Source organism: Chiloscyllium plagiosum, unplaced genomic scaffold (assembly GCF_037043375.1).
Source record: "Chiloscyllium plagiosum isolate Xiang-an unplaced genomic scaffold, Cpla_swu_hap1 HiC_scaffold_9, whole genome shotgun sequence".
NCBI classification, from domain to species: Eukaryota; Metazoa; Chordata; class Chondrichthyes; order Orectolobiformes; family Hemiscylliidae; genus Chiloscyllium; species Chiloscyllium plagiosum.
Genome location: NW_028270147.1, coordinates 60,535,944 through 60,551,675, shown reverse-complemented (window position 1 = coordinate 60,551,675; position 15,732 = coordinate 60,535,944). Strand labels below are relative to the sequence as shown.

Sequence of the window (15,732 nt, the reverse complement as noted above, 5' to 3'; positions counted from 1 at the left end):
ATATGTCTCTAATATTTTAACCATTCAGTATAGTGCAGCAACTAAAGGAAAATGTTCAGAGACCTTACCAGGTCAAAGTTAAAAAGCACACAACACCAGGTTATAGGCCAAAAGGTTTAATTGGAAGCACACTAGCTTTCGGAGTGCCGCTCCTTCATCAGGCGATAGTGGAGGACACAATTGTAAGAGGCAGAATTTATAGCAAGAATTTACAGTGTGGTGTAACTGAAATTATGCATTGAAAAATACCTTGATTGTCTGTTGAGCCTTTCATCTGTTCGGATACCATGATAGTTTCACTTCTTTCATGTGTAAATCACAAAACCTTTTTTAAAAAAGTTGCATTTTCAGGCGAGCTGTAACAATTGATGTTAGCTAGACAATATGTTGAAGGTGTTAGCCCCCTGTGTTCTCTGTTTTTGCCAGGATGTTTAGATTGATTCTAATCTAAAAAGTGAGATAACAGAGTTTTACATGAATTCATGCAGTTTTTGAGCAAAGTACAATGTAACTCTGCAAGCACAAATTCACCCCACAAAATATGTGTGCACGTGGGTCTGTGTCTGTCGGTGTGTGTGTCTGTCTGGATTGGGGATTGTAGTGTGAGATAGAGTGTATATGTGTGTGTAGTGAATGTAGAGTGTCTTAAGTCTGTGGGAGTGTGTGCGCATGTCTGGGGTGGGGGGTTGTGAGTGTCTGTGAGAGAGAGTGTATATGTGTGTGCATGAGTGTAGAGTGGTCTAAGTCTCTGAGAGGATGCCTGTGTGAGTGTGGGAATGTGTGTGTCTGTAAGGGTGGGAGTGTGAGTGTCTGTGTATATGTGTCCATGTCAGTGTGTGTGTGTCCGTGTGTGTGTGTCCGTGTGTGTGTGTCCGTGTGTGTGTGTCCGTGTGTGTGTAGAGGAGTGTCTGTGTGTGTGTGCATATATAGTGTGTGTACGTCGGAACTGGCGGTCGATGAGTTGAGCATCGTACTCCATTCTTGTGAGGGCATCCCTGAGTACTTCCAGGTGCCAGTAACATTCCTCCTCATCCTGAGCAGATCCAGTGTATGTGTAGGGCTTGTCCATAGGGGATGGCTGTTTTAATATGTTTTGGGTGGAAGCTTGAGAAGTGTAGCATTGTGAGGTTGTCTGTGGGTTTGTGGTAGAGTGTAGTGCTGAGGGGTCCATCCTTGATGGAGATGCATGTGTCCAAGAATAAGACAGATAGTTGAGAGTAGTCCATGGTGAGTTTGATGGTGGGATGAAACTTATTGATATCACTGTGTAGTTTTATCAGTGACTCCTCACCATGGGTCCCGAGGAAGAAAATGTCGTCAATGTACTTGGTGTATAATGTTGGTTGGAGATCCTGTGTAGAGAAGAAGTCTTGTTTGAACTTATGCATAACGATGTTGGCATATTGGGGTGCAAATTTAGTCCCCACGGCTGTTCGATGTGTCTGGATGAAGAACTGGTTGTCGAAGGTGAAGACATTGTGATCGAGGATAAAGCAGATGAGTTATAGGATGGTGTTTGGAAATTGGCAGTTGTTGGTGTTGAGTACGGAGGCTGTTGCAGCGATGCCATCATTGTGGGGGATGCTAGTGTAGAGTGCTGAAACATCCATTGTGACGAGGATTGTTCCCGGTTCGACTGGTCTGTAGGTGCTGAGTTTCTGTAAGAAATCCGTAGTGTCACAACAGAAGCTGGGGATCCCCTGTACAATAGGTTTCAAGATGCCTTTAACATAGCCTGAGAGATTCTCACACAGGGTCCCATTGCCCGATACGATGGGACATTCTGTTGGTTTTGTGTACCTTTTGGAAGGCAGTAGAAGTCGCCTACATGAGAAGTACGTGGGATGAGGGAGCGTAAGGAACTCTGAAGGACTAGATCCAAAGTCCTGATCAATGTGTTTAATTCACAGGTGTGTTCTTTGGTCTGATCAGCTGGTAGTTGCCTGTAGTGTTCCTGGTTGTTCAGTTGTCAGTACACTTCCTTGCATTAATCTGTTCTTTTTTTTTTCTTTTTCTTTGTATATTAACCCCCACACTACCACCTAAGTGCAGTAGTACTTATTTTTTCCCCAGCACACATGATGTGTGTGTGCAGGTGTGAGACACAGTGAAAGACACAAAGTGCATGAATCTTTATTCAAATTCCACCACGAGGAAGATAGGAAAACACCCGGGTGGCCAGTGACAAACAAATAATTTGTTCTATTCTGAATGACAATGGCTCCTCCTTTATCTGCTGGTTTGATGACAATGTTGTGATTGGTTTTGAGAACCTGATAGGCATTGCGTTGTGAACAGGTGATGTTTTGCTCTACCTTGTGGGTACGGCTGATGAATATGGCATTGATATATTTCCTGACGGTTTGAGCATACATGTCAAGCCCAGGGCAGCGGCCCTCCAGTGGGGTCCAAGTTGACTGAGCACACATGTCAAGTCCAGGGCAGTGATCCCAATGAGCCCACTGATGAACTGGAACAGTCATCACAGGGATCTGTAGAGGAGCGACCAAAGAAGATGTTAACTTTGACCCCACAGCAAGGAACCGTAATGACCTCCCCAGGAGTCAGACACGTGCTGCAACCGACAAAGTACCCTTCGTTGTTCAGTACTTCCCAGGAGCTGAAAAACTACACCATGTTCTTCGTGACCTGCAGCACATTATCAATGATGATGAGCACCTCGCCAACACCTTCCCCACACCTCCACTGCTTGCCTTTAAACAACCGCCAAACCTCAAACAAATCATTGTTCGTAGCAAGCTGCCCAGCTCTCAGGACAACTCCATACAACCCTGTCATGGTAGGAGCTGCAAGACGTGTCAGAGTGTGGACATGGATACCACCATTACAAGTGGGGACACCTCCCACCTTGAACGTGGCAGGTACTCATGTGACTCAGCCAACGTTGTCTATCTCATATGTTGCAGGCAAGGATGCCCTGAGGCATGGTGCATTGGGGAAACCGAACAAAGGCTAGGTTCAAGTTGGGGAACACTTAAGTGGTCCAGGACATTCAACCTCAAACCTTCGGGTGACCATCCTCCAAGGCGGACTTCGGGACAGGCAGCAGCAAAAAGTGGCTGAGCAGAGGCTGATAGCTAAGTTCGGTACCCATAGGGAGGGTTTCAACCGGAACCTTGGGTTCATGTCACATTACAGGTGACCACCATTGCACTATACACACACACATACACTCACACACATGCACACATACTGGCACTCCGATACACACAGATACTCAGACACTCACACACACCCTTACAGGCACACACACTCACACAGGCATCCTCTCAGAGACTTAGACCACTCTACACTCATGCACACAAATATACACTCTCTCTCAAGGACACTCACAACCCTCCACCCCAGACATGCACAATCACTCCCACAGACTTAAGACACTCTACCCTCACTACACACACATATATACTCTCTCTCATATTCACAACCCCCAACCCAGACAGACAGACACACAGACAGACACAAAGAACCACATGCACACATATTTTGTGGGGTGAATTTGTGCTTGCAGAGTTACATTGTACTTTGCTCAAAAACCGCATGAATTCATGTAAAACTCTGTTATCTTACTTTTTAGATTAGAATCAATCTAAACATCCTGGCATAGACAGAGAACACAGGGGGCTAACACCTTCAACATATTGTCTAGCTAACATCAATTGTTACAGCTAACCTGAGAATGCAACTTTTAAAAAAAGGTTTTGTGATTTACACGTGAAAGAAGTGAAACTATCATGGTATTCGAACAGATGAAAGACTCAACAGACAATCAAGGTATTTTTCAATGCATAATTTCAGTTACACCACACTATAAGTTCTGCGCCTTACAATTGTGTCTTCCACTATCACCTGATGAAGAAGAGGTGCTCCGAAAGCTAGTGTGCTTCCAACTAAACCTGTTGGATTATAACCTGGTGTTGTGTGATTTTTAACTTTGTACACCCCAGTCCAACATCGGCATCTCCAAATCATGATTACCAGATCAAGTGAGATATAATTAGCCATCTTAAAATTATATGGAAAGTTGATTAAAAATCATGCTCTAAATAAAGTTTTGTCCACCTCACATTTTCTTATAGTCCATTGAATGCTTACAATATTTGTCCAGATTATAGTAAGAAACATTTTGCAAGTAATTTATATCTGCAAAATTACCACACACATATTCTTAACGGGCTACATCCTAAAAATTCTTCCACTTGAATCATCTTACAAAATCCATGTATATGTGATCATACTGGGCTGTATGCTAGCCATCGAGCCCCATTATATGTGCTACTGACACTTATAACATCTCAACATTTCAGCCAAAACATTGCACAGCCTTTGAAAGCAAATTCAGATGAAAAGATGTCTGCAGTAATTGCAGCAAGATCAGCTAGGTGGCTCTCATAGAATATGAGTTTGTCTGGCAACAAATAGCTGGCCTGTGGAGTGATAACCAGGTTTTGATAACAAAGGCTTTCTGTCTGCCAATGACATTACATACATTGATGCCATTGCTCAATCAAATTTCAACAACAGCACTACCTAAATTGAGTATCTCTTTCTTCTCCATATTTAAGGTGTCTAATTATGCGTCACTGCACTGGGGAGCCACTAGAGATGAAAACACTGCAGATGCTGGAATCCAGAGTAGACAAGCAGGAGGCTGGAAGAACACAGCAAGCCAGAGAGCATCAGGATGTGCAGAAGTCAACGTTTCAGGTATAACCCTTCTTCAGGATTGGGTGTGGGGTGAGGGGAGATGTAGATTAAGGGGGAGGGGGGGGGAGGTGGTGGGGGAGTTTTTATGTGGGGAGAGGGGCAAAGTGATGAGGTAGTAATAAGTGATCAAAGGTAGAGGGGATACTCTGGTTGGATGATGGGAGGAATGAGTCTGGTTGGTGGTTGGAGTAAATGGAATGGAAGAGGGGAGGAGAGGCTGGAAAGGGAGCTGGGTTGGGGGGGCGGGGGTGGTGGTGGTGCTGGAATGGGAGTAGGGGGAATAGAAAGGGAAGTTATTTGAAATTGGAGAACTCACTGTTGAGTCTTCTGAGCTGTAGGTGGCCCAGGCGGAAGATGAGGTGTTGTTCCTCCAATTTGAGGTCTGATTCACTGTGGCATTGCAGAAGGCTGAAGATGGTCATATCGGAGAGGGAATGGGAAAGGGAATCGAAATGGGCTGTGACTGGGAGGTTGGGTCGACCTTTGTGGGCCCCGCTGAGATGCTTGGCGAGACGAGCCCTTAGTTTACCTTTGGTCTTACTGGTGTAGAGAAGACCACAGTGGGAGCAGCGGATAAAGTAAATTAGGTTGGAGAAGAGGCAGATGAACCTGGAAGGACTCTATGGGGCTCTAAATGGAAGTGAGAGAAGTGGTGTGCCACAAAGTTCTGCATCTTTTATGAGTTGCAGGAGAAGATACCAGGGGTTCGGGGGATGGTGCTGAGTGTGGCACGAACCAAGGAGTGACGAAGGGAGCAGTGCTTGTGGAAAGCAGAGAGGGGAAGATCTCTTTGGTGAGGAGGGGTGGGGTTAGCTGGAGTTGACGGAAGTAAAACAATCTCCAAATAAAAGGCTCCTTAATTTATCAGCTCTGACTCTTCGGCATCAGTTGTGTCGCATCAGAGACATGTCTGCATTCCAGCATCTGGGTAGCGCTAGCTGCAGCAGCCATGACCCCTGCTGAGATGGTAAACCTGCTCGTGAAAGACAACATAAGTGTCCGAGGAGGAAATTCTCCTTACGTTCCTGAAAGTGAGCCACTAAATTGGCAAAACTCACGTCTTCTTCATTGTGATTTTCCGGTGATTCCAATAGGTTTGCTGGGCTGGCGAGAAACAAGGAGGGTTGTGAAGTGCCCGCTGCTTCCTGGAAGCCGCTTGGTCCGTTCCTAAGAGACGGCGCTGTTGTCAAGGGAGGGGCCGTCACCAGGAGATACGACCCAGCAGCCAAACTTGTAAGAAACCGCGATGTGATTGGTCACTGTTCAAAGGGCACACACTTACTCCCTTTGGAGTAAAGCAGGCATTTTAAAAAACAGCTTTGTTCCCATACTGGGAAAGCTGTTTGCAAATATCAGTGGGGAAGAGAGTGGGGCCAGACAATATTACTTTATAAATGTGAGAGGCCGGTTATTATCCAGTCCAATCAGCGAACTCGTTAGATGCAGGCTGCTGAGTGCATCCGGGTCAAGGCATGACCTCACTTACCGACCCGAAATTAGAAAATGGCGGAGGTAAGGCGGAACCGTCACTTGACTGATCTATTCACAAAACATCAAAAGTTAATTTTGGAATCTTATTTTTAATGTTTGCTCTCAAACTTTGTCTTCATTAATTAAAATTAAGCGTTTTATAAAATGAAATATGAAAATTTTAAGAGGAAACATTCAAGTGATAAACTTTTTTCTGTGTTTTTCCCCTTTGCCTTTAAAATTATTAAGTTGTGGAAATATTGGGCGCTGTGCCGGAGCCTGTTTCGCGGCGCGCTTTTTCTTCCCCTGTTGAAGTTCCGTCCATATCCGCTAGGCCTTATTTGGCTATTTTTCCTCAGAATCTATTTTATAAGACGGGCGAATTTTTTTCCCCTGAAACGAGTTCCACTTTAGAAAATGCATTACTTACCAAATTTTCTTTGAAGTTGCGCTAGCTTTTCTGAACTTTGTACCTCTCGTCTGGTTATAATTTCCCCTAACTTTAGCTTCACAAAAAAAACTTTTCCATCACCGCTGTCCTTACTTTGAACCCCGCAGTCAGGCGTCAAACTTTTTTCTTTATTATTGCTTTGAAACCATTTTGAGAGGGGAACGATTAATAAATACAAATAAAGCTTGTAAAACATGTTATTATTTTAGAGTTTTCAGTTTTTTTTCTATAACAAAACGCATTGTCTTTTGCTATGGGCAAAATAGTCTGGTTTTCAGGATGTTTTCAGTAGTGAATTTATTTTGAATTTTTAAAAGTTTCTTTTTTTCAATTACAGCCTTCCCTCGGATGCTCGAGCCCAGGTACAGTAAATGCAAACTTTCTTTAAGGTCTGTATGCTTTATGAAGATTTTAGTCTTATTACAGTATGTTGTGGAAATAGTGCTCTAAATTGCAATTATCTTAAAGCATATGACATTTAAAAAGTGTTTAAAAAGTAATTCTGTTTTCATAATCATAAAAATGTTTCCACAAGCAGGTTTGTCTTTGCTTATGACATGTAGGATGATGTTAAATTCACTGCAAATTTAATCTATTACTTGAGCTGGCAAAATCATATTGTTGTGGTCTACTGAATAAATTCTAGGTAGGAAGGCAAAAATTAAAATTGTAAATCTGTTGAAAATATTTGGCAAGTCTGTTGTGGTGTTGAGGGTGATGTGTAGTTATGCTGATTTGTAAAGACGTTACATAATCTGTTTCTTTCTCTCTCTTAAAATATACCTTGTCCAGGTGGTTCAGCAGGCTCAGAAGACCATGATTTTGATCCATCTGTTGATATGCTTGTGCATGATTTTGATGATGAACGAACACTTGAGGAAGAGGAAATGATGGAAGGTGACAACAGTTTCAGCTCTGAAATTGCAGATCTTGCAAGGGTAAGAGATAACTAATTGTTTCTTTATTTAAAATTATAAAATGTTTGATTAATTCTATAATCGTGCAAGAGTGCAGATTTGTTGCTTAGAATGAATGATCTTCTGCTTTTCCTATTTTTCCTAATATTACATATGGTGCAAAAATGTTCCCATTCTTCACATAAGACAGGTACAGGAGTACTCATTACTAGCTTAGCAAAATGATACGTCATGATGCTGAGCCAGGCCATTTTTCTCTCTTGTAGCTTTCTGAAATCTTATTTTTCTTTTGGGAAACTATGTAATTTACCTATTTATTCACTTTGTCATATTTGACACTTTGGCCTTTGACTTTCCAGTCAAAACCAGTAAACGTTTAAATTTATTTGGAAAGTGATGGTTATGTTTGATCAATTTTTTTTATTTTAAACTTCCTGTTGCTTGATTTTGTGATGATCAAATTTGTCAATTATTCTCTTGAAGATAATTATTTGCTCTTATTCTGTGTATATCGTTAGATTCAATTAACTAATTCCTTAATTTTTAAGCTAGAAGAAAATTATACGAAAATAATTTTCCTAAATAACTTCATTTTAACTCCTGGCCCCTGTTATTGCAGGAATCTACATCAAAATTTGAGATAAATATTAAACTATGACTAAACCTTATATAACCCAGTTTTGACAGTGAATTTGTGGGCAAAAAAAAAACCAAGTGTAGCAGATAAGGTAACATTTTCTTTATTTTTCATTAGGGTTCACACTTCACACAGATCTGATCTTGCCCAGTTAAAGACAATGAACATTATTGCAAGATAACTCTGTAAAAGCTCATATTCTTCTGCTTCCTGGCATGCTGTCTTTGAGCAAGTATGATGCAGTCAAACATAACTGTAGCTTGGCCCATAGTGTTAGGAAAAAAGAACTTTATTTTCCCTTCGCACTATAATTTCAACTTGCTATGTCAACGTCTCTGTCTCTCTAGTTGGCAACACCTTTGATTTTTCACATGTTTAGCCATTCTTGCAGGGTTTGATATCAATATGGAATGATCAATTGCCCATGTTTTTGTGCTCCATGGTTTATTTCTGCACTGATTGATGGTACTATCATGTGACAAGCATACATGAATTTGGATGATCTGGAGTTACCAGCCTGGAATTTTGGCTTATTGTGGGCATCCTTCTATTGGATTTCTTTATTCTCGCAGGGGGAACGGCTGTCGGTTTAGCCACAGCCAGAATCTGAACTTGACTCAATGTAATTTTACTCTAAATGAAGACTTATCTGGTAAAGTGCTTTGTTCATGTTTCTTCCATGCGTAAAAAATTAGTTTACAAGTTATGTCAATAATCTCATTAAACAGAGCTGCAAGATTACTTGATCATGTGGTTATGACATGGAGACAGGGAAGTCAAAACAACCCTTCTACATCTGTATTTACAAGGCAGTAAAGTTAAACTTTCGGAGACCCCCAAATAGTTCCTAACCAGACTTTTGAATAGCCACTCCCAGACTTGGTGAATAATTAATTTACAGACAAGGTTTTGTATCTGAACAGTTTATTAATTACAAATCAACATTAGCATAGAGAAAGTTAAACAGTAGGGTAAAGTGATTTATGCCTGTGCTTTAAACCTGAAATATTTCTTTTTAGCCTCATTCTCACAAAAGGCAGACGGGCAAGCATTGTTAAGGGATAAATAAACTGGCCAAAATACTTAAATATTCGTTACTACACATTGTGCACAGGTGTAAATATGGATTCTTTGGCTGTTTTTACTGAAATATTAATCACCTTCTCAATTAACCCAAGCATAAGGTAGCAATATGTCTAAAACAGCTTTCCTCTCTCTCGCCTTCTCAAAGCTGGTGTATCAGATTAAGTAGAAAGCTTTCCTGTCTTCATACTGTCTCGGCAATAGTCCAGAAACATTTAATCGAAAACATGGTTTTAAAAAAAATGACTTGTGGCAATTTAACCTTAGAGTCACCATGCTTTTAAAGGTTGAGAAGGAGAGTTCTTCATGGTAACCTCTGCCAGTGCGTGAATTCAATCTACGCTGTGGTACCACTCTGCATTGCAGATAGATTCTTGACAATAATTACAAAAATTGTGAAATTAAGGTATTCAAGCTGTTGCACGTGGTGATCGATCCTATGACTGTGTTTAACATTGTGCTTTTAATGTGTGATAAGTAAAATTAATGGTTTCGGATATTTTAAACTTTATGAAGAAAGTTTCATTGGTTTATAAACATGCCCCCATTTGAAAATCTATTGATTTAGATTGCCAATATGTAAGAAATTAGTTATTAATAGACTTATTATGAAGGAAATGCTTCTGTTATTTAGTGCATAAAATGATAAACTTTAATGAAGAGTGGCCAGTTCAAATAAAACAGTTTTTGTTGACATTTGTCCTAGACAGAAACAACTGTCTTAATCCCATCTGCACATTCTTTTCTGGTATCCATTTACTTGTATGTTTTCTGAATCTATTACTGTTTTAAAATGTTTTTGAGAAGATTTGTAGCTCAGGTTGAGGGTCTGGATGTAGGTTTGCTTGCTGAGCTGGAAGGTTTGTTTTCAGATGGTTCATCACCATACTAGATAACATCTTCAGTGAGCCTCCAGATGAAGCATTGGTGGTGTGGCCTGCTTTCTGTTTATATCAATAGAAAGTGGGCTACACTACCAGTGCTTCAACCAGAGGCTCATTGAAGGTGTTATCAAATATGGTGACGAACAGTCTGTAAACGAGCCTTCCAGCTCAGCGAGCAAACCGACATCCAGAACTGTCATAAAATATTGGAGGAGCAGCAGTTTAGACTAAAATATAGTTTTTTTTTACTACAGCACAAAAGTTAAAGAAAAATATTGTCTTGAAGTGTAGCCATTGTTTTAAATGTAAGGCAGACAGCAACCATATTGTGCAGAGCAAACTCTGAGAGCGACTAGAAAATCTGTTTTGATGATGTAGGTTTTAGTGATGTAGACTGAGGGATAAATGTTGGTCAGAGCAACTCTGCTGTGTTCTTGAGTGGAATCTCCAACCGAAGTAGGATTTAAATCCATATATCACTGAATTATTTAAGCATTGCTTACAACTAAGCTATAGCTATCATCAGTTTGAATTTGATGTTGATTGCTACATATCCCATAAAAGCCTTTGACTCGGGCTAACTATTTTCTTGAAGTTTTGGCTGAAAAAGCCAAGGTGTTAAACAGATACTTTCTATTTGGTTTCACTGTAGGTTGCATAAAAAACACACCAAACATACAATAATGAGGTAAATTTGAAATAGTCGCCATCTTTTGAGAAAGGATGTACTGGCACTGGAGGGGGTGCAGAGGAGGTTCACTAGGTTAATTCCGGAGTTGAAGGGGTTGGCTAATGGGAGAGACTGAGTCGACTGGGAGTATATTCATTGGAATTTAGAAGAATGAGGGGGGAATTTTGTAGTAACATACACAATTATGAAGGGAATAGATAAGATAGAAGTAGAGAGGATGTTTCCACTGGCAGGTGAAACTAGGACAAGAGGGCATAGCCTCAAGATTAGAGGGAACAGATTTAGGAATGAATTGAGAAGGAACTTCTTCATCTAGAGGGTTGTGAATCTATGGAATTCCTTGCCTAGTGATATAGTTGATGCTACTTCAGTCAACATTTTCAAGCTAAAATTTTTTTAAACAATAAAAGAATTAAGGGATACGGTGAAAACGCGGGTAAGTGGATCTGAGTCCACGAAAAGATCAGCCATGATCTTATTGAATGGCGAAGCAGGCTCAAAGGGCCAGACGGCCTAATCCTGCTCCTAGTTCTTATCTGCAGGGAAAAGGTGCTGAGGAAGGTATGAGAACTAATGGAAGGAGATTTCACAGAAGGCCTGTATGTAGGCTCTCAAAATAAATATCTCCAGAAATGGTATAGATGCATTGATTAGAATTTTCCAAAATTCCATGTCATTTCTTGGGTTGAACAGCTGCTAGTGGTACAGTGCATGAGAGACTAATGTTGCAGCCTTACCTATTTACTATTGATATCAAAAGATGCAGATGAAGAAGCTGAATATGTGGTTGCTAAATTTGCCGTTGACACCAATAAGAAATTGAACCATCAAGAGGCCATCTCGAACCTGTACAGGTATCAAGATAGGTTGAGTGAGGCAGCAAAAACTTAGCAGATGAAATGTAGGAAGATGTAAACTTGCCCACTTTAGCAAGAAGAGCACAAAATTATTTAAATGAAAAGAGATTGCAGAATTCTGACATAAAGAATCTGTCGATCTGTGGATCTCCTGGTATATGTTAGTAAGCTGGTGCAGCAAATTATTAGAAAGGTAAATAAAATGCTGGAGTGTATTCAAAGAGAAGTGGAATATAAAAGTGACGTTTTACTGCAGTTGTGCTGGGCTTTGGTGAGAGTGCTTATGAAGTATATACTCATTTTGATTCCCTTATTTAAAAAATATGATTGCATTAGGAGCAATTCATTTTCATTCAGTTTTTAAACAATGTCTGGGATGTGAGGGTTATTTTAAGAAAATAAGCTGGGCTTGTACCGAGGAGAGTTTTGAAGAATGAGAGGCTATTTTATTGAAACAAAATGATCTTGAGACTGGGTAGGATAGAAACCATGACGATAGTTTTGCTCTTGTAAGGGAGCGTAGAACAAAGGATATAGTTGAAAATCTGATAGTTCTACCTACTTAATACAGTATTAAGAAAAGGTATTTTCTCAGGTCATTAGGCTGTGGAATTCTTTTCGCCAGAAATTAGTGGAGGTTGTGTCTATGAATATATTCAATATCTAGGTAGATATTTTTGATAAACGTAAACTCCCTTGTCCAATCTTATTGAATGACAGAATGGGTTCAAAGGGTTGAATGGCCTAACCTGCTATCAACATTTTTGCTAATTGTCATGTATTCTGAAAAATGATGTTCTAGGATTATAGCTCGCATGACTTTAATCAGCATTACAAATATAATTCCATAAATATAGCAATTTGTTCATTTAGCAGTTCACCAAAATACAGACTAGGTAGTGTTATGTAGGAATATACAAACATATTCACACCCTACGGACTCCAAGGCCATTTTTAATAATGCTTATTGTTTTTGTACATTTGCAAGGAGAATGACCTATAGCATTAGTAATAAACATTTAGTCTCGTAAATAATTGTTTATTATTGTCTGTCTGTTACTCTGCAGATGACCTTTCGAGGGTGACCAGTTTCTATCACAAATCTTCATGTAACTGAGTAAGCAGTTCTTAGATTACATATCTTTGGGTTCACATAGTTGGATTCAGAGTACAGGACTTGCTTCCTTCTCTGCTGCTCTCCCTCACCATTTAAGACTTTGATTTTGCAGTTTAATGGATAAGCTGTTTCTGAATGATTAGGAGCATGTCCCTCCTTTCTCATTAGTGTTAATGCTATTGTGCTTCAGAGAGTATTTGAAGTTGATCTAAACCTTCATTTGATCTTGATCTTTTGAGAGTTGAGGAAGGAGACCTGTCAACGTGTTGCAAGGGTTTTGTATGAATTGTGTGGAGTTAACTTCAAGAAGGATACAAGCATTTGTTCAACTGTACTTTCTTTGAATCCGGAAGGTTTTGCTGATGGAATTTCTGTAATGTTCTTGTGTTGCTGCTCTTAGGTTTCATTTCATACAGTATGGTGACAGCAAGGATTACTTTTTTGGCTTAGAGATTTTACTGTCAAATGTTTGTTGCTCAGTTTATACCATACCTTTATTGTCATTTCTTTCAAGTGGGCATCATAATCATTATTATTATTAGTAGATGGGCAAAGCTTAAAAATCTCACACCACCACATTATAGTCCAGCAGGTTTATTTGGAAGCACTAGCTTTTGGAGCACTGCTTTTTCATCAGGTAGCTGTGGAGCAGGACCATAAGACACATAATTTATAGCAAAAGATCCTGCTTCACAGCTACCTGATGAAGAAGCGGTGCTCTGAAAGCTAGTCCTTCGAAATAAACCTGTTGGACAAACAAACTGGCATTATGATTTTTAACTTTGTCCACCCCAGTCCAACACCAGCTCCTCCACATTATTAGTACATGGGAAATTAGGATGTTTGAAGAGTAGGAGCAAAGAAATGAGAGTGGTGTTTGAACTATGCTTGGGTAGTGTTTTACAATGTGCAGGACATGGATTTTTTTTAGAGTCATGGAAATAATATATTGCTGCATTCATCAAATTTGGGTAAATTATCTCCAAGGCAAGAAAAGTAGAGATTAGGAAAATAGATAAACAGCTAACATGGTGAAATTATGATAAATGGCTATTCATTTTAAAGCAGAAATAAGGTGAGCAAGTGTACTTTGTTATATGATTTTTAAATGGAGTTGAGAAGGTAAAAAGATTTCATGCAGATACACAAGTCATCAAATTGGCAATACCACCAAAGGTTATGATAGAAACTTGGCTGAATGCTTGAATTTGAATCTAGAGACATTGTCTCCCAATCCCATTTGTATTCTATCTTTATTTTGTCTGTTATTTACAATTTTGGACACTCCATTGTTATTAGAGCACTGAATTAAAGTTTCCATGTTTGATTCATCAGATAATGCCAGATGAAAAATTACAGTTCTGAAGAGAGATTGAAAAATTGGGGCTTTTTCTACAGGCGCTGTGAAGGATGAGAGTGATCTGATAGAGATCTTCAGGGTTAATTTCAGATAATAGTTATAGATTGTTTCAGTTCATCAACTTGACACAAATCTAAGGTAAGAATCTAAGAATTAAAAGCAATGTTGAATATGGAATTTTTGTTACATTCCATGAATATTTTTAAAAGTGAATTCAATTAAAAAGAAATTATTTGACTCCAGGAAAAGAGGTCTTTGTGTTGTACAGTCTTTTTCTGTATTGTGACATGACTTGAAACAAGAACTGGTCAAGATAATCGCATATACTAATGTTTAAAATCTAAACATACTAAGTGTACTTTGCTCTTTCAAAATATTACTTTAGGCTCTTGTCTCTTCAGCCATAGTTCTAATAAACGATCATTGACCTGAAACCTCAACTCTCTGTTTCAATCCACAGATGCTGCCTGGCAGTATTTCCAGTAATTTTTGATTTCATTTAAAATTTCCATTATCTGTAATAGTTTGTTTGTAGGAAATGCAACTGTCTTGTACTTGTTCCACAAAAGTCAAAATAACTTTGAGCATTCCAATACTCTTGATCATGTTTTTGTGGCAGTAAAATGAGGCTCTGAAAGGTGGCTATGAACTACTTCTCATGTCATTATTCCTGATAAAATATTGGTGCCAAAGCTGCTACTTTGAGTTCATCTGGGTCATAATGTGGCAAAGAATCTGAGTTGGAATGTTTTCAGTTTTCTGTTCTCTTGCTGAACAGATCAGTGTGTTTGAAGCTCAGCCTCAGTTAAAATTCATTAATGGTGTATTTGTATGGAAAGGAAACTGACTCTTTGGTCCATTCGGTCCGTGCCGAACATAAACCTAAACTAGTCCCACCTGCCTGCTCCTGACCCATATCCCTCCAAATCTATCTTATTCATGTACTTATCGAAGTGTCTTTTAAACATTGCAATTGTGCCCACATCCACCATTTCCTCAGGAAGTTCATTCCACATGTGAACCACCCTCTGTATAAAATAAAAATTGCCTCTCTTGTCTGTATTAAATCTCTCTCTTCTCAATTTAAACATGTGCCCTCAGTCTTGTAATCTCCCATCCTAGGGAAAAGACATAGAACTTTGCAGCGCAGTACAGGCCCTTCGGCCCTCAATGTTCCGCGGCCTATGAAATTAATCGGATGCCCATCTAATTTTATACCATTCCATTATTATCCATATGTATGCTCAATGCCAAATTAAATGCCCTTAACGTTGGTGAGTCTACTACTGTTGCATGCAGGCTGTTTCACGCCCCTACTACTCTGAGTAAAGAAACTATTCCTGATATCTGTTCTATATCTATCACCCCTCAATTTAAAGCCTTCACCATCCGAGGAAAAAGGGTCTCACTGTCTATCCAATCTAACCCTCTGATTATCTTTATATGTCTCAATTAAGTCATCTCTCAACCTTCTTCTCTCCAATGAAAACAGTCTCAGTTCCCTCAGCCTTTCCTTGTAAGACCTTCCTTCCATACC

The 15,732-nt window shown here is 39.6% G+C and overlaps 2 protein-coding genes across 11 annotated transcripts in view; one reads left to right on the top strand and one right to left on the bottom strand.

The window, feature by feature from the left end:
- dnai4 (dynein axonemal intermediate chain 4) overlaps positions 1-5,859 on the bottom strand; it is a 122,094-nt gene extending 116,235 nt beyond the window's left edge. For all 4 annotated transcript variants that reach the window (XM_043699392.2, XM_087990674.1, XM_043699396.2 and 1 more), the window contains exon 1: positions 5,787-5,859. In XM_043699392.2, coding sequence (XP_043555327.1) covers positions 5,787-5,797 — 11 coding nt within the window. In that variant the 5' untranslated portion in view covers positions 5,798-5,859. The remainder of the gene's footprint in view (positions 1-5,786) is intronic.
- A 722-nt stretch (positions 5,860-6,581) lies between these two features.
- The window catches only part of LOC122554413 (mesoderm induction early response protein 1-like), a 62,859-nt gene continuing 53,708 nt past the window's right edge, over positions 6,582-15,732 (top strand). For 3 of the 7 annotated variants that reach the window (XM_043699400.2, XM_043699399.2, XM_043699402.2), the window contains exons 1-2: positions 6,987-7,011; positions 7,442-7,587. In XM_043699400.2, coding sequence (XP_043555335.2) covers positions 7,489-7,587 — 99 coding nt within the window. In that variant the 5' untranslated portion in view covers positions 6,987-7,011; positions 7,442-7,488. Of the gene's footprint in view, positions 7,039-7,441; positions 7,588-12,785; positions 12,836-13,566; positions 14,334-15,732 lie in introns of those variants that run through there. The other 4 variants (XM_043699398.2, XM_043699401.2, XM_043699403.2 and 1 more) reach the window with 4 other exon arrangements.